The 18,140-nt window shown below is 52.5% G+C and overlaps 1 protein-coding gene across 1 annotated transcript in view; it reads left to right on the top strand.

Annotated features, from left to right (window-relative positions):
* The window catches only part of RPH3AL (rabphilin 3A like (without C2 domains)), a 147,325-nt gene that overhangs the window by 76,893 nt on the left and 52,292 nt on the right, over window positions 1-18,140 (top strand). The window contains 1 exon segment of the mRNA XM_045889588.3: window positions 11,850-11,936. Within this exon segment, the coding sequence (XP_045745544.1) occupies window positions 11,850-11,936 (87 nt within the window).

The raw sequence follows: 18,140 nt of genomic DNA, 5'->3' as shown, positions 1-18,140 counted from the left end.
CTTTCCTCACCCTTGTCATCCCACCTTTTGTGGGAGGCATGACTCTCCCAGGTGACAGATGGAGAGGCCTTCCAGAGACCCCTTTTGTCTAGGAACCACCCCTGCCTTGCTGAGTTTCCAGGTGTAGCGGAGAGTGTAGCTTGGGCCCTCCTGGGAGAGCGGCCTGAGCGCCCCGGCGCCCCTGCAGAGCCTCACCACCGGACTCCTCATTCGCTTTCCAGCTCAGGCTGTGCTCGGTCGTCTTGCTCAAGTGTGATCAGCGCGCTGCTCCCGACTGCCTACAGAATGAAGTCCGACCGCCCCCAGCCGGTATCGGGGCCTGCAGTCCGTACCCTGGGCACAAGCTGCTGACTTCAGCAGCATGAATGGAACACCTGGGCTGGGGGTTCTGAGGCCTGAGGCTGGGGCCCGGCTCCACCTGGCCCAGACCAGTCGCGCTCTCCTCGGCAGCAGGGCCCCTCCTTGATCAGTAGTGATGCAGCTCCCACAATGTTTTGAACCCCTAGGGTGTTGGTCTAGTCTGCTGTATTCTTCAAGTTAAAAAAAAGAAAAAATCAGTTCTAGCAAGGTATTTTTTGGCTTCAAGGATGTTTGCTGTGTCCCAGGCCCTGGAGGGAGAGGGTATTTTCACATAAACTGAGAGTAATGATAAACCTGTAAAGTCAGAGAAGGCTGTGCTGACCCTGCGGACAGGTGGGGCTCCCTAGGGGCTGGAATGTCCCATGCCGAGTTGGTGGGGGCAGGGCTGGGGGATGCAGGGCAGGGTGGGGGGGTCTCCTGACTTGAACCAGGCGGCAGTTGGTGCTGACTTGGCTTCTGGCAGACCCTGACCAGCCATCCCCAGTCTCCCCAACCCTCCCGTTTCCCAACCTGGTCTCTTTGGCCAAGCAACTTGAGTTTGTTGGACGGCTGGCAGTCTTGTCCAGCTTCGGGCCCCGTGGTCATGCTCCAGGTCCCCTTCTGCCTCCCCCAGGTGCCGGCCCCTCCTGTGCTCTCCCTCTCCACCAGCTCCATCCCTAAGAATCCAAGTGTTCAAGTCCCCCCCACATTTTTTGAGCCCCTAGGGCACTGTCCAGGTTCTAGAGCTCCCCTCAGGGAACGAGGCAGGCAAGGCTTCAGCCCTCCCGAAGCACCTTCCAGGGGTGGTGAAATCAACAGTAGACAGCACACAGATCAATATGGAAAGTTCACTGATCTACAGGGCCTCTCCGCTGCCCTTAAGTTCCCCAGCTTCAGCCCTCCCTCTTTGTCTGTTGCTTGGCCTTCCTCCCCAGCCCTGGTCCTGTGTGTCAGCTACCATTGGGCAGCTGTTCCAAGGGAGTCCACTCACACTGCAAATAGCAGCGTGTCCAAAGCCAGTTATCCCACCTGACCCTCTCCCCGCCCTCTCCCCGTACCTTCACCACCATACATCCTGTTGTCCACGTTAGCAGCCTCAGAATGACCCGGAGTCCTTCCTTTGCCTCGCCTCCCTTACCCAGCCGGGAGTTGGAATTCCATAGGCATCTGGGAATGTTCCGGAAAAAGAACCTTTGCTGAGAATGTGGAGGACAGATTGACCAGGAAAGTGACTGAATCACTCAGCAAAGGCATTTTTTTCTGAAACCCAGATCTGATCTGGCCCTCCGGTCCTCCTGTCCCTAAAAACCGTGGCATCCGGACGTGAACACACGTTGCTCAGCCCCTCCCCCCTTTCCTAGCTGGCTTTTTGCCTGCAGGTCGACCTGCTAACGTTGGGCATTTGAATGCAGATGATGTCCTTTTTCTCCAAGGAGTCATATATAATCTTAGAGGCGGCAGTCATGGGAGAGACAATTTCAATATGATGCAGTCAGCACTGTAGAAATGTCTACTCATTGTGGAAGTGCACGGGAGGAAGTTACTAGTACTTCGCTGGGGGGGTAAATCAAGGAAGGAGCCTTGGCGGAGGAGACATTCGAGTTGTGCCTGAAGGATACACAGAAGTTTGCTGGGCATGAAGCAAGCCTGGGAAAAAGCTTGGAAGCATGGAAGTACCTAGAGTGTTGGGAATAGACAGTGGGGCGGGGGTGGGGGCCTGGGAGGGGCCGAGGAGCAAGATTCTCAGGTGTGTGTGCCTGTTTTTTTCTCTCTCTGCCCCTCACCTGGAAGCCTTGCTGGGCTTGCAGCCTGGTCCAGGACCTGGGGGGTAACGGGTCCTTGGGAAGTGTTTACTCAGTGCTCTGGACCTGCATTAGCTCTGGCCTGCAGCTGAGGTTGCTGCCCACCGACTTCTAGGGAAAGGGATGGTGGAGGCTTAACGGGAGCCTCTTGCCTCGCCTTCCCATCGAAATTTCAAGTCTTCCAAACGTGGGGCTGCGATTTCAGTGTCTCAGGCCCACACCCTGGTCACATGCCCTGGAGCCATAGAGTTTCTTGAGTTAGGCATACCTGGCCAAGGGTTCCTTGCACAGCCATCGCTGACCAGAGCGAGCATCCCCCCTCCAAGGTGCAGCTTTTTGGTGGCCCCGAGGAGCGAGGCTTACTTGCAGCCATTAGTTCAGTGGGTGCAGAGAGGGGCAGGGCATTTTCAAGATGTTGGATTGTGAGGACAAAAAAAAAAAAAGATCTAGTCCTTCTTTAGCTGTGGTTCTGAGAACCAGGTCCCTTTAACGGAACCCAAGCCAAATTTCTACCAGGTGGCAGGCGTGCCTCCCAGTGAGAAATTGTCCGTGAGAGGCCTGGGCTTCTGGAAAGCAGAGGGTGATGACGCAGCCATGGCTGGGCTGAGGGAGGCCAGAGCTGGCTTGGGGACTTTCAGTTCCTTGTGTTCACGTTCCTGGCGTGGGCAGTGTCTGTGTGTCCATTTCCTGGGCCCTAGAAGCATCCTTCTTAACAAGTGTGGGGTCATAGAGGTCCATGGGCGAGAGCAAGATTGGGACTAGGATTGCAGTCCAGCGCTCCACTTCCCCCCCTTGTGTGACCCAGACAAGTTACCGAAGCTGTCTGCCCACTCATGTGTGCCCAGCACACGGTACATATCATATAAGCTCTTGCTTTTATTATTATGGACCTGGGTCCCCACCCTGACTCTGCCACTTCCTTGTAACATGAACTTGGCCAAACCACCCAACATCTCTGGGCCTGCAATCCCTCATCCACGACATTCAGATCATAAAACCACCCTCGCAGGGCTGTTGCGAACGTAAATGAGATTGAATGTGGTAATGATAATGTGTGTTGAGCGCTGAGCATGGTGCCGGGCATGGAATAAAGTGCTCAATAAATGGTGGCTATTATCATTATTATGAGTTGTAATTCTAAGTAACCATGCAGCAGGGAGCAAGATGGATGGAAGCCGGCTCCCTCCACCACCTGGCCTTTTCCCTGCCCTCACTCCCTCCTGACAGAGTGGGGCTGGAGAGTGGCAGGCCGCCGTGTGACATGGTACTCCTGGGAGACCATTGGCCTGAGCCTCGTCCCCCAGGGACTCGGGTGGAGCCCCCTGGGCCTGTGGCTAGGAGTCTGGGGGATGAGATGTCCTCAGCCACGGCTCAGGCACTGTCAGCCCCAGGAACCCAGGCTGGCAAGAGTTCTTCCCCTGGGCTGGAAGTTGCTAATCAGGGCTCAGGGATTCTAGGCTCAGACCTTGTCGGAGCCAAGCAGGGGAGAAGCCAGCTGTGTTCAGAGCTTATGGAAAGCCTGATGGTAGAACTCCACTGACCATTAATTATATTCTTTCTCCCTCGGCTGGTTGGCTCAGTGACAAGCGAGCCCTGAGGTGCATACCAGGCCCAGGAGATTTTAGGAGGGTTGTGTTCAGGGACCTGATAGAACCGTTCTCAAAGGAGTGGCAAGTTCTTACGAACGATGTTTCCTGTTTGTCTGGAAGAGAGGCAAAAATCAGACACAGTTTCTGGTCTGAGAGGTGATGCTGAGGATAAGCAGGACCAGAAAGAGCAGGGCTGAGGGGATAGGTGGGGAGGCGTCCGCCCACCCCCCCCGCCAGCCTGGCAGCTTCATCTTGCCCGAAGTAGCCCATGACCACGTCAGACACACGGTGGGGCGCGAGCACAGAGATGATCCAGAGCCACATCCAAGCACGATTTCTATGCGCTCGTGAATGTTAAAAATCCAGAGCCGCTTCTGTTGCTTTTTCGACCCCCCTCTGCACTCAGGGCTCGGTGCTCACTGGCTGGAGTGAGGTGTTTTGGAAACTAGTCCTGAAATCTGCAGTGCTTCCTTTAAATTGGGAGAGGCAGCTGGGGGCTGGGGGTGGCGGGTGCCTGACCGGCAGACGTCAGCAGCTCATCTGGAGGGGGTGGGCCTGCTCAAAGCTGGCCATGCAGCCTCCCGGAAACCTGGGTGGAGAGGGGACACGTGGCCCTGTGTGGTCATACACCTGCCACCTGCAGCCAGGATGGAGAGAGCTGGTGTGTCCCTGGCCTGGCCTTACGGCGGGAGGCACAGAGAGAGTTGACTTCCTCCCGAAATTCTTCACCTGTTCCTTCCTGGCTTCTGTCTCAGATGGAGCAGATGGCTGGCGTTCTTGAGGCTGCACGTCTTTGGGCCTGAGTGACTTGGTACTTGCAGGTGCTCAGGGCTGAGGTCAGTGTGCCCCCAGCCCCACTGGCCCCTGGGCTGTGTCCTGGTGAATGGAAAGGAGGTGGCGCCCGGCTGTGTCCTCTCCCACTTGAGGCTTGACCTAGTCCACAGCTCTGGAGGAGGGGCTGGCTCTGCCGTCACTTGGGGGTGGGGGTGGGGGTAAAGGCTTGGATAAGTGTCTGTCTGGGCAGCCGCTCGGGGCTCAGATAGCATGGGGTTCCCATCCCAGCTCCCTGTGGTCTAGTTCTTTAACCTCAAGCCTCAGATCCCTCATGTATAAAACAGGGACAATAATACCCACCTCCTAGGTTATTACAAAAATTAATAAGGTTCTACATAAAACATGTAATTTGGTGCCTGGTGTAGCATAAGTGCTCAGTGTGTGAATATTTATAATATGTACATCGGTATCTCAGCAATCTAGTCACCTGGCAGCAGGACCTAGGTTCCAGATCACTTCTGGCCCACAGGGGCTGGGGAAGCCCCTCCAAACCTGGCTCATGTCTCCGGGGCTGAGCAGGGCTGAGCCTATGATCTGGGGGGTGAGGGACTCAGTGACACCATCTGGGAGAGGCTGGGGGACAAGACTGACGATCTACATTTGAGCCACAGTCGATCAAAAAGTCTGTTCCTGCCTATTTGTGCATGGGCTTTCAGCTTCTTGAATCCATCCTGACCCACAAAAATCCAGATCTGGTCAAAAAATGAACTTGGGGCAAGTGATTTCCCAAAGCATTTAGCATAGGCTTCCTTTAAATAGGAATTCTGCTTATCCATTGAAAATAGATTTTGACTTAGCACAATTTGATTTACATTTGGGGCGCTATCCTTCCATATATTTTTCTGTGCATATATTGACTTCTAAATAGATACAGGCACTTATACATATTTATATGGTGGAGCATCACACTATGCATACTGTTTATAACATGCTTTTTAGGTTTAATTTATTGTGAGTGTTGCTCCATTTCAGTGTGAATACAGCTTCGCTGTGATTGTTTTCACTTTTCTCGGTTTGCGTCGTCAGCATTTTTATTGCTGCATGGCTTTCCCCAAAACGCGAGCAGATTGTTCCTTGTTGAGGATTCGATCTTGAGCCCTGGGAGCACATTGTGTGGCATGAGGGGCACACTTGGCGGGCTTGCTCCTCTCATCGCTTTGCGAAGGTGCTGCAGACGTTCGGGTGGGGCCATGTCTTCCCTCAGTCCCCGGGGCCGGACGGGGCGGCCGGACGGGGCGGACGGCCGCTCGGTGGGCAGCACAGCGGTGTGGGTCCTCACGAGGGCATCTCAGCTACAAATCGGCCTCGGATGATCGGAACGCTCGGGGAAGTCCTTTTCCAGATGAGTCTTGCCAGTCATAAACTCCTCCGTTCGGTGGGACACTCATTGAGCCCTTGAGGACAAGGGGTCGTGCCTTGTTCATCCCCTTCCTTCCTAGAACAGAGCCTTACATCTGGTGTCGAATGTTTGCTGAACTGAAGCACCAAATATTTGCAGATGCACCATCTTAAGTATTATCTCTACAGCGCTGCATACACGTTCTGGCCTCCTTGCATGGAACATTTGGGCACATTTTCATCTCTCTTTGCTCGGCTGAGCATCACAAACGGGGCTTTCTGTGTGGTGAGTGATGATGCCCTCAGGACCTGTTGAGGGCTGTGTGGTGGTTTCCCGCTTGCTAACTGCTCCCCAGCCTCTGCTCCCGTGAGGTGTTGGGGTCTGCGTGCCCAGCAGTGTCCTTCCCGCCCGGCGCTGGTCCCGCGCCCCCTTCCTTCTCCTGACTGGCAGCAGCTTGGGAACCCCCACGGAGCATGGGTTCTCCCTGAAATGGGCCGGGGGGCTCACAATGAGGAGGTGAAGGCCTGGCCTGGTAGTAAAATGCTTGAGCTGGGCTGCCTGGGGGCTCACAGACCTTCTTGTACTTCTGCTGCTTGGCTGCGGTGTGGGAGGGAGAAGGTGTTGGATTGCGGTGCGGGGGCTTCGGGGAGTAGAGGGGTAACTGAAGTGGCCCGGATGATGAGGATGTCGAAGAGGGCAGCTGATCGGACCATGGAATGAGTCTGCATACACAGGTGGCCTGCAGGATGTACCCCTGGGGATGCAGGCAGAAGCGGTCATGTGGAGGGTGGGGGACACATCCCTCCCCTCCCTCGTCCCCCCCCCACTGTCCTTAACAAAAGACCCTCGGTGTCATTTCCTCTGTGACTGGGTCGGCCTGGATTCACGCCCCGTACCCTGAGCGCGAGGCCCACCCGGCCAGCCGTCCTACCACCTCAGACACTCTGCCCCACGGACAGGCTCTCCCGTTGCCCTGCTGGTGAGCACCACGTGGTGTGGACGAGAGCGCAGCCCGGCTTATGCTGCACGCCGTTTTTTGTCTCTGGGTGTCTCGTCTCCCCAACAGATTGGCACGTTCTGCAAAGGGCTGTGTCTTGCCTTCTCAATGATAATACTAAAAGTATCTGCTATTTCTTTGTTCATTCATTCCACAAACATATATTGTGCTGGTCACTGGAAACAGGAAAGTGAACAGAAATAGACGTGGCCTATGGACTCTGAAAAACAAACTGAGGGTTCTAGAGGGGAGGGGGGTGGGAGGATGGGTTAGCCTGGTGGTGGGTATTGAGGAGCGCACATTCTGCATGGAGCACTGGGTGTTGTGCACAAACAATGAATCATGGAACACTTCATCTAAAACTAATGATGTAATGTATGGGGATTAACATAAGAATAAAATTAAATTAAATTAAATTAAAAAAAAAAAGAAATAGACGTGGCCTCTGACAGCCTAGTAGACGCAGTGATAGTCACCACACAAATGAGGGTAAAAATCTTGGCCCTGACAGTGGAGGAAAAGAGGCAAGAGCCTGTTATGGAAGCTCCAATGGGGTAAGAAATCAGGGAAGACTTCCTTGAAGAAGTGGTGCTTTTTGCTGAGGTCTGAAGGTTGCATAGGTTAATGATAAGAGTGTGGCCAAGTGTATCCCAGGCAGAGGGAACAGCATATGCAAAGGTCCTGTGGCAGAAGAAGCAAGTGAGGACCAGGGACTGAAGGCAAGCCCACATGGCTAGGTCTCAGAGCGTGGACATCAAGGGGAGAGGGGTGTGAGCTGAGGCAGACGAGGAGGGTCCAGCCCGAGCAGGCATGACACGCCATGTAAAAGCAGGTGATCTTCATCCAGAGAACAACAAGAAGTCTCTGGAGGCTTGTAAGCCGGCAGGGACAGCAGAAATGACATTAGATTTGCATCTTGAAAAGATCACTGCTGCTGTGCCGGGAACCCACTGGAGGCTGGCCAAAGTGGGGGTGAGGGGATGTGCTGGGCGGCTGCGGTGCAAGCCTGGCCCTGGAGAGGACCTCCGTGTGGAGCGGGGGGCGTGGGGGGGGGGGAGGTGACAGTACCAAGTGAGATGTAGCTTCCTCGGCGATGGATTGTGTGGTGGGAATGAGGCAGGGTGAGAACCAAGGATGGTTCCGGCTTTGGGCCTGTGTGACTGAGGGGTGCTGGCACCCTTCGATGAGACAGGTGTGCAGGAAAGAACTGTGGTTGTTGCTGCTCTTTACCACACAGTACGCTAAGCACTTTCATGAATCATCTCCCTCGCTCCTCCCAACAGCGGGAGTCTGCCTGTTACCACCGTTTGACGGGCAAAGAAGGAGGCTCAGACAAACAAGCCCAAGGTTGCATCCATATGGCAGATTGCGCTTTCCTGCCCCCAAAGCCTGTGTCCTGTGCCCTGAACCACCCCCTCTGAGCTGGAATACATATTTGCAAAAGGAGGGCATGGAGGGAAAAGAAGAGAGAGCCCCTGCAGGCTGCAGGCCTGGAGCTTTGTTGCTTGTGCTCGGAGGCCGACCCAGGAGCTAGATGTGTATGGTTTAATGCCCACACAGTTGCAGGCTGCAGGAAGCAAGAGACAGCCAAGGCCAGGAAGCTGGTGCTCGCTCCCCTGGGGCAATTCCGTTCAGTGGAGGCCCATCTCAGGCAGGGAAGCAAGGGACCACGCCAGGCCCCGAGACCGTCCCTGACATAATGGTGCAGTGTTTCCTTTGCACCGAGTCGATATCATGGCCGGCTTGCCCTCTCTGTCCCTGGCTTTTTAAAATGCCACCTGCCTAATTTTCTTTTTTTTTTTTTTTTTAAGATTATTTATTTATTTATTTATTTGAGAGAGAGAGCACATGAGAGGAGGGAGGTTCAGAGAGAGAAGCAGACTCCCTGCCGAGCAGGGAGCCCAACGTGGGACTCGATCCCGGGACTCCAGGATCATGACCTGAGCCGAAGGCAGTCGCTTAACCAACTGAACCACCCAGGCACCCACCTAATTTTCTTTATTGGCACCTCGGAACAAAGACCAAGCCCATAAGGAGAAAAGGCTCATTATTCTCTTACTGATCCGAGATTTAATAGAGCAGCAATTGTGTATTATTTGAACTGGAGCGTGTTATCTTTTTGCTGGCCCGGATTCCCCACCCAGAGACGCTGCAGGCCCATGAAGACGACAGAGAGGTGGCGAGAACTGGGGGCTCCGCGGTGTTGGCTGGTAGCCTGAAAACAGGCTTGTGCGTGGGCTGGGGCAGGCGCATCCTGTCGGGCTACCCCGACCCTCCACAGCACTCCACAGGACAAGAAGGAGCAGGGACATTTGGGACATGCAACCCATCCCTCTTCCTGCCCTTCCAGACTGGGAATTGACCAACAGCCTTTGACCCAGCCTCTGGAGGGTGACTGGTCCAAGCTGCTGCTGTCCCCAGGCTGGGCGGGTCTGCGTCCCATGGTCTGTGGGGAGAAGACAACACAGCTGTTCTGCACTCTCTCCTAGTTTCTTGCATTGTCCCCAGCAGCACAGATGTTCATCCAACCAGATATTTATTGAGGGCATGTGCATGCCCATCCTCCCAGCCTCACTTCCAAGTGTTAGCTTCTAGAACCCGCGTCATGCAGCTGATGAGCAGTGTGGCTGCTCCCCCATCCCCAGCAAAGCCTTGTCCCAGGGTCATCCCACCTTGCCTTCTCTGCCTAATCAAGAGGCATCAGCCACGCCTGGGGACATGAACCCTGGAGAGCTATGGGCACCAGCTGGGCTCCTGGGCTGGGGAGGGAGTTACCCAGCTCTCCTGAGGTCTGGAAGAAGGAAGCCTCCTAAATCCTGACTGTCCCCAGCTAGCTGGGGGGTCTCAGACAGTCTTGAACACTTCTGAGCCTCAGTTTCCTCATCCTTATAGTGGAGATCATGACACCCCCCTCATTCATACTTTGTCTCCAGGGTCCCAGTGTTTGGCACCTGCCATTGTCCAGTAAATGGTGGTAACTGGCCCTCTATCCTCTCGTTATTCCTCACACCTTCATCTTACTGGGAGGGGGCAGAGTAAGCTTGGAGGGCGAGCCATCATCCTACCCACTGAGCAGTAGGACAATCTCGCCTCACTGGGAGGGCCACCCTTACTTCCACACGTGTACCATTTATATGAGATGGTGGGAATTAGCAAGGAAAACAGCCAGCTGGCTTCAGCACTTCCTTCCTCTCTCTTTACCCCCAGCAAGAAAGGCCTGTGTTGTGTTTTTCTGAGGCCCACCTCGTGGGCTTATGGGGGCCCCCTGTCCTCGGGATAGAATGGTTGTTGGGAGGGGTAGGGAGAGTCCCTAGACCAGCTCAGGGATGGCAGCTAGGGGCTTCTGGGAGACAGGCCGCGGGCCCCTGGTGACACTAAGCCCCAGCCTGTCACACATCCCAAACCCAGGCCTGGTACAGAAGTGGCCAGGCCTCCTTCCGCGGGGAGGGACCATGGGAGCCCAGAGGGAGAACAGCAGAGTAGTGAGCACCCCAGACAGCACTCGCTGACCCATTCCCAGATGGCCTGCACCCCCAGACACCCCATGCTTAGGGCCTTCACGAGAGCTGGCCAGGGGCCCCAGTTGTGACTGGGATGGACTTCCTTCTAGCCCAGACAGACGAGAGCTTGAAGCAGGTTGCATTTCATTTGGAGAAATAAAAGGGACATTTCTCATACCTGCGTGTTGAATGGTAGCAAGTGTCTACCCCCCCTCCCCCCGCCCCATATGTATCCGAGCTTTCCTTCTGCGGAGAGCTGGCCCCAGCCTCCTGCAGTGCTGGGCTCAGCCGCCTGATCGGGTGGTGACGACATGCTCTGGGAAGCCAAGTCGGTGACATTTCCCTCTCAGAGGAGAGTGTGCTCCTTGCTCAGTTGGCAGCCTGCAGAAAAGGCCAGGCTACAGATCTCGCCTTCCCCAGGCGGCGGGAGGCAGGAGAGAGCCCCCAGCCTGGCAGGGACCGGGCAGCTTCCGCGTGGTAGGCAGATTGATCAGCTGGTGGGACAGCTGTCTGAGGAGGACACGCAGCCGCGGAATCATACTCTGCCTGGGTTACCTGGAAACAGGTCTCAGCCCCACCAAGTCCCCCTCTGCCTCCCTGCGAATTTCATCTGCCTTGCCCACCCCTGCTGGTTGCTGTGTGTTTCAGAGAAGCGAGATGTGGTTGCAGAAGTCAGGAACTTCAGCAACACTGTAGAAGGAAAAACACTGCAGAAACTAGGTTTGGGATACTTAGGCATCTGGAAAAAATTATAGAATGGCCCTAAAGTCAGACCTGAGTCCATTACTTACCTGCTGCGTGAACTTGGGCAAATTTTCCAACTACTCTGAGCCCCGGGTTGCTCACCTGTGAAATGGGCCTCATACTTACATAATAGGGTTCCTGGAATCATTCCGTGGGCAACGTGGCATAAAGCTGCCACTGGTGTTTCTCACTAGATCATCTCCTCCCCTCGTCAGGCACGCGTGTGAGGTCTTTGTGCGGTTGTATACAGATGTGTGTGCTCTTTGTTGAAAAAGATCATTTTCTGCCCACATTACCAGGTATCGGCACAATCGGCTAAGTCAAGGCCACATCATATTCTGTTCTGTCTGCCTGGATCTTCCTCTGGTATCGGGCATTTGGGTTGTTTCCAGTTCTTTGCTATGGAAAATGATGCAGCTGTGAATATCAGCTTCTTTTTTTTTTTTATGTGATCCTAACAGAACGCAGTGGGAGTGCGGTGGGGAATTGCTTTCGTGGCGATCCACGAATGGGCATATCCATTGTGCCCCAAAGCCAACTACAGAGTTTAGATGATCTGTGCCCTTTGAGTTATGTACCCTGCTGGTCTGAGACTAACACCATCCCCTTGGAAGATGCCAGAGGGTTCCTTGGTTAGTTTCTCAGCCCCTCAGATGAGGAGGAAGTGGCTGAAGTGCTTACATTCCCATGTCCTCTCTCTTGCAGAAAGTCTGCACCAAATGTGGGATCGAGGCCTCCCCTGGCCAGAAGCGGCCTCTGTGGCTGTGTAAGATCTGCAGTGAGCAGAGAGAGGTAGGATGCCCAGGGCAACGGGTGGGGGCGGGCTGGGGCGGGTGTGAGTGGACTTGGGATTGGGGAAATTCATGGTTGGTCTCTGGGAGGGCCTTCTCTAGAGGCCAAGCAGGACTCACCAAGGATGGCCAGGGAGAAGGGCGGGGAGGGCTGGCCTGCCTGCTTGCCTGTTCCACCGTGCAGAGCGGGCAGTGGGCCCTGGTTGTGCTATGCCTGGGGGCTGTGGTTTCAGTGGGGAGTCCCTCACACTGAGTGTAGGTGCGTATAGTATTTTGTGCGTAATGGCTATCCTAGGCTGAGTGTTTACTATGCTCCCGGCACTGCGCTGTTCTTTACATACCTAAACTCGTTTCATCCTGACACAACCCCATAGGCGGGAGCTATGATTATCCCCTTTTACTGGTGGAGAAATGGAGACACGAGAGGTGAAGTACCTTCCGGGCACAAGGCTACTTGGTGGGAGAGCTAGAAATCAAACACAGCCGTGGTCTCTTGTGATGATACCACCCCAAAGTCCCTTCTGGTACGAAGTTTCCATACTTCCAGTTCTGACCCCATTTTAGGAGAAGAAATCAAGGCTCACTGAGTTCTCTGAGGCAGTCACAGATAGGGGACTCGAACTGTGTCTCCTAACCCCAAACCCAGGGCTCCCTTCACTGTACCAGGATCGGGGCTGAAACAGAGGATGTTGGCAGGCAGCTTCTCTCTGTGGCGGGTCACAGGATGGGGATTGTGCTAACAGAACAGCTGGGCACAAAGGGAGCATACCCCTGGTTTTCCAGATGTGGATTTATTTTTTTACTTATCTTGCTTGGCAACTGATACGGGCTTTTAATCTGAGGATCCATAAAAGGTCTTTAGTTATGGGATATTTTCAGCCATGCTGTCTTTGAATATGGCTCTGCAGCTAATGCCATGTCTGCTCTCCTGGAAATCCTGTTGGATACATTGTTGAGCCTCAGTCCCTCCTCCAGGAACTCCCAACAGCTCTTTCTTTTTTCTTCCTTTATCCTTCTGGGATACTTTCTGGGTAGAGTCTTTAGTTCACTAAACCTTTGAGACTATCTCCCAACTGTTGGTTTTGTCCTTTGTCTTTCTTAACGTCAGCTTTCCTCAAGTGTCTTGGAATTTGGGTTTGTATGCTCATCTTGAGTGGGAGTCAGTCCGTCTCCCTGCCCACCACCTCCATCCAGATCTCCTTGCCAAGGGGTCTTGCATTTCCTCCACCCAGGTCCTTTCCTCTCCCCCGCCACTGCTCCGCACCCCGCCAGTGCAAAGCCATGGGTCTTGTTAGTGATGGGTTGTGTGTCCACAGTGACAGCGGGATTATGCCCAGAGCTGATCATCACAGACTTGGGCAGGGAGGCCATCTCTCCTTTTTTCAGCCTCCTTCCCCAGGTGGGAAATCCCTTCACCAGCTCCCATTTTCAGTGGCTCTGGCTCAGGTGCCCCACCTCCCAGGCGGCACTTTTAGTCCCCATACCCTGGAAGGCTAAGCTCCCAGCAGCCTCCACCTGCTTCTGGACCAGGAGCTCAGCAGGCTGTGCCTTTAGCCACTCGAAGTAATAACTGTTTGTATCTTATTTTTAAACACAGTTAAATTTTCTTGTTTTTGTATTATTTTCATCTGTCACTGCTGTGTTTTTGGAACAGGGAAGGTCCTCAGAGTATGAACTAACATTCTGTCGTGCCTGGAGGTCCCTGATTTCTCACCCTGACATAGAGCTGAAAGCACGGATTTCCCAGCGGTGCTGTGAGAATTCAGCAAGGTCATTAAAGCGTACAAAGTGCACATAAATATCTGGCTTAGAATAAGAACTTCGTAGCATCAGAGGCCTCCCTCTCACCCGGCCAGAAATCCTCACTTTGAACCTGAGGTCCTTCTGGTCTTCGGGGGTCCCTTTTTTTTTTTTTTTTAAAGATTTTATTTATTTATTTGAGAGAGAGAATGAGGAAGAGAGCACATGAGAGGGGAGAGGGTCAGAGGGAGAAGCAGACTCCCCGCCGAGCAGGGAGCCCGATGCGGGACTCGATCCAGGGACTCCAGGATCATGACCTGAGCCGAAGGCAGCCGCTCAACCAACTGAGCCACCCAGGCGCCCTCGGGGGTCCCTTTTAAGATGCAGGTCTCCACCGTCCCAAGAGAGGACATTCCTTCAGAGAGAACCTTGTGGCAGACACTTGGCGGGATGAAATGACGGTCACCCCCAAGCTGTGGGAGGACAGAGAGGAAGGAGCTGTCAGGGAAAAGGAGGTGGAAGACGAATTTAGCAAACGTAATGATTTAGTGGAGCGCTCCGGAGGCAGCTGCCCCGGGCCAGCCCCCCTCAGGTCGCCCTCACCGCCCCCCTCCCGCCAACCGTCCTGAGCTGCCGCGTGCAGGGCCCACCACTGGCCCGTCCTAATCCCCAGAGCCCAGAAAAGTCCAGAATAGCTTAGGATGAATTTTCTTATCTCTCCTAAGGCAAAGAATATGAGGCCGTGCGGTATGCTATCAGTTTGTCCTTGAATTTCTAGAGGCTGATACAACGCAGCCAGATCAGGAGTGCTGCAAGTTCCCTCTCTGCGGCCCGGCACCGCGCACAGTTAGGAGGTGGGGATGGGCCGCGACGGTGCGCGGCTAGGAGGCGGCGCGCCTGTGGGGGCCCTAGCCGGGGGCTGCATTTTCCCGCCTGCTTTGGGGGTGGGAGAGTGACAGGGTAATTGGTGTCCTCATGCCTTTTCATCTTAGAAAAAATTATCTAATCGCAACAAAGAGCTCAATAGAAAGAGCATTGAAAATGTCATTTTATTTTTATTTATTTATTTATTTATTTATTTATTTATTTATTTATTTTTTAAAGATTTTATTTTATTTATTTGACAGAGAGAGAGAGACAGCTAGAGAGGGAACACAAGCAGGGGGAGTGGGAGAGGGAGAAGCAGGCTTCCCGCGGAGCAGGGAGCCCGATGCGGGGCTCGATCCCAGGACCCCGGGATCATGACCCGAGCTGAAGGCAGTCGCTTAACCAACTGAGCCACCCAGGCGCCCTTTTTTAAAGATTTTATTTATTTATTTTGACAGAGAGAGACACAGCGAGAGAGGGAACACAAGCAGGGGGAGTGGGAGAGGGAGAAGCAGGCTCCCGGCCGAGCAGGGAGCCCGATGCGGGGCTCGATCCCAGGACCCCGGGATCATGACCCGAGCCGAAGGCAGACGCTCAACGACTGAGCCACCCAGGCGCCCCTATTTTATTTTTTTTAAAGATTTATTTATTTATTTATGTGAGAGAGCGAGGATGAGAGAGAGATAGAGTACATGAGAGGGGGGAGGGTCAGAGGGAGAAGCAGACTCCCTGCCGAGCAGGGAGCCCGATGTGGGACTCGATCCCGGGACTCCAGGATCATGACCTGAGCCGAAGGCAGTCGCCTAACCAACTGAGCCACCCAGGCGCCCCTGAAAATGTCATTTTAAGTGCCACATAGAGCTGGTTCTGAGCCCGTGACAAAAATGTGGAGTTCTGTCCCGCGGACGGGAGAACCTGAATTTTCTGATGGAAACTCATACCTCTGGGCCCAGACGCTCGGACCCATCTCTCCTTTTGACACTTCCCTCCTGCCCTCTCTGGCTGTTATTGTCCGGATTTTTTTTTCTGGGCGCTGGTTAAAGGTCCCTGTGGCGGTCAGCTTCGTATTGCTGCTTGTTCTGTGCACTTCGGCGGTAGAGCAGTGTGAACTTCAGCCCCGATCGAATGCATTTATCCATTGGAGCATCCAGCACGTATTTATTGAGCATCCTCTATGCGCCAGGCAAAATAGCTCTTCTCGTGGGAGAGAGAGACCACAGACATTGTAAATCCTGCCATGTCACAGATGGCGACAAAGTGCTCAGGGTAAAGAGGAGGGTGCTGGGAACGTCGGGGGTAGCTGCTGTATTTTATATGGCGGTCAGGGAAGGGCTCACGGATGAGATGACATTTGAGCACACTGTGGCTCTGTGATTAGAAAGTATTCCAAGTGGAGGGTGCAGTGAGTGCAAAGGCCCTGGAGCAGGTGGGTCCTTGGTAGGTTTGAGGATCAGCAAGGAGGCCCGTGTGACTGGAAGAGGTCAGAGATGTGGCAGGGGTCAGAGCATGTTGGTCCTTGTAGACCATTCTTAGGACTTTGGCTTTTGCTCTGAGTGGAAGGGGGAGCCCTTGGAGGGGTCTTGAATAGAGGAGAGACATGACCTGAATGCCCTCCCTCTTTTTAAAAGGTACTCTGGCTATTGTTTTGAAAATAAATTGTGTACTATAATGTCAGAGTCAGTATGATGGTGTTTCATCTCTCTTAGTTAATATTACCCCAGATATTTAAGTTCTTGGCTGTTGTCACTCTTAGAAGTTTTCATTTTTTATTTTTATTTTTTTAGATTTTTTAAAATTTATTCATTTGAGAGAGAGAGTGCGAGCAAGAGCACAAGCAGGGGGCGGAGCAGAGGGAGAAGGAGAAGCAGACTTCCCGCTGAGCAGGGAGCTCGACACGGGGCTCGATCCCAGCACCCCGGGATCATAACCTGAGCCAAAGTCAAACGCTGAACCGACTGAGCCACCAGGCACCCCTGTTGTTTTTATTTTTAAGTAATCTCTATGCCCAACGTGGGGCTCAAACTCACAACCCCAAGATCAAGAGTCACATGCTCCCCCAACTGAGCCAGCCAGGCGCCCTGAAGTTTTCTTTTTTTTTAACATTACATACATTGTACTCTTTTCTGATTATGAAATTAATATGGATTATTGACATTTACAGTGTATCAAAAAGCATAAGAAATACACACCCCGGGGCGCCTGGGTGGCTCAGTCATTAAGCGTCTGCCTTCAGCTCAGGTCATGATCCGGGTCCTGGGATCGAGCCCCGCATCGGGCTCCCTGCTCGGCGGCGGCCTGCTTCTCCCTCTCCCACTCCCCCTGCTTGTGTTCCCTCTTTTGCTGTGTCTCTCTCTGTCAAATAAATAAATAAAATCTTCAAAAAGAAAAAAAAAAAAAAAAAGAAATACACACCCCCAATTGAAAATCTTATGATCCAGAGACAATCACTGCTAACATCTTGGCATGTTTACTTCTGATCTTTTTTCTGCCTTTTTTCTTTATATTGTTGAACCTATGTTTTAAAATTAACATATCGGGGCGCCTGGGTGGCTCAGTCATTAAGCATCTGCCTTTGGCTCAGGTCATGATCCCGGGGTCCTGGGATTAAGCCCTGCATCGGGCTCCCTTCTTGGTGGGAAGCCTGTTTCTCCTCTCCCACTCCCCCTGCTTGTGTTCCCTCTCTCGGTGTGTCTTTCTCTGTCAAATAATAAAATCTTTTTAAAAAATAAATAAAAAATAAATAAAATAAAATTAACATATCATAAGTAGTTTTCAGCATAATCAGTAACTCTAATTTGTAAACATTCTGTCAGATGGCTACTTCTGCTAATTTAGGATATCTAAGTTATTTCCTTTTTTTCCTTCTTATTAACAATCACAGTAAATATCTGTACACAATTCTTTGCCTACATTTTAAATTATATCCTCAGAATGGATTCTTGGAAGGGAAAAATAAACACCAGCATTTATATTCCCTCTTTTCTTATAGACCCTTGAGTCACTACTTTTGATTTATCCCATAATTAGCTGGTATATAATTTTGTATAATCCTAAATAAGGGCACATGGGTGGTATGTTTTCTGAGTCTTTTGCTATCTAATAATAACTCTTGCCTTTATTTTTTATTCTTTTAAGATTTATTTATTTATTTATTGAGAGAGAGAGAGAGCAGGGGATGGGCCAAGGAAGAGGAAAAGAGAGAATTCCAAGCACACTCCCCGCTGAGCACAGAGCCCAACCTGGGGCTTGATCTCACAACCCTGAGATCATGACCTGAGCCGAATCAAGAGTTGACCACTTAACCGACTGAGCCACCCAGGCACCCAATAGCTCTTGTCTTTATACAAAAAAGATAGCTTGACTGATAGTAGAATTGATGATAATCTTTCCTACTCTAAATTCTGTGGGTTTGCCCCCGTTGTCTGCCAACCACATGTGGAAAGAATCACCATGAGGGAGAGTTAGCAAATGTAACAAGTAGGATTGGTGTCCAGAGTACGGGAGAAAATAGAGAAACTAAAAGAGATATAAATACATTTTTTAAATTAGTGAAGTAAAAGAGATAAGAGAAGGAAGAGAAACCACATTGAACAAACAG

The sequence above is a fragment of the Mirounga angustirostris genome, unplaced genomic scaffold, assembly GCF_029215605.1.
Source record: "Mirounga angustirostris isolate CCGP_5_RB_7025 unplaced genomic scaffold, mMirAng1.0.hap1 SCAF_17, whole genome shotgun sequence".
Classification (NCBI taxonomy): Eukaryota; Metazoa; Chordata; class Mammalia; order Carnivora; family Phocidae; genus Mirounga; species Mirounga angustirostris.
This window is presented reverse-complemented; position numbering and strand designations above follow the sequence as displayed.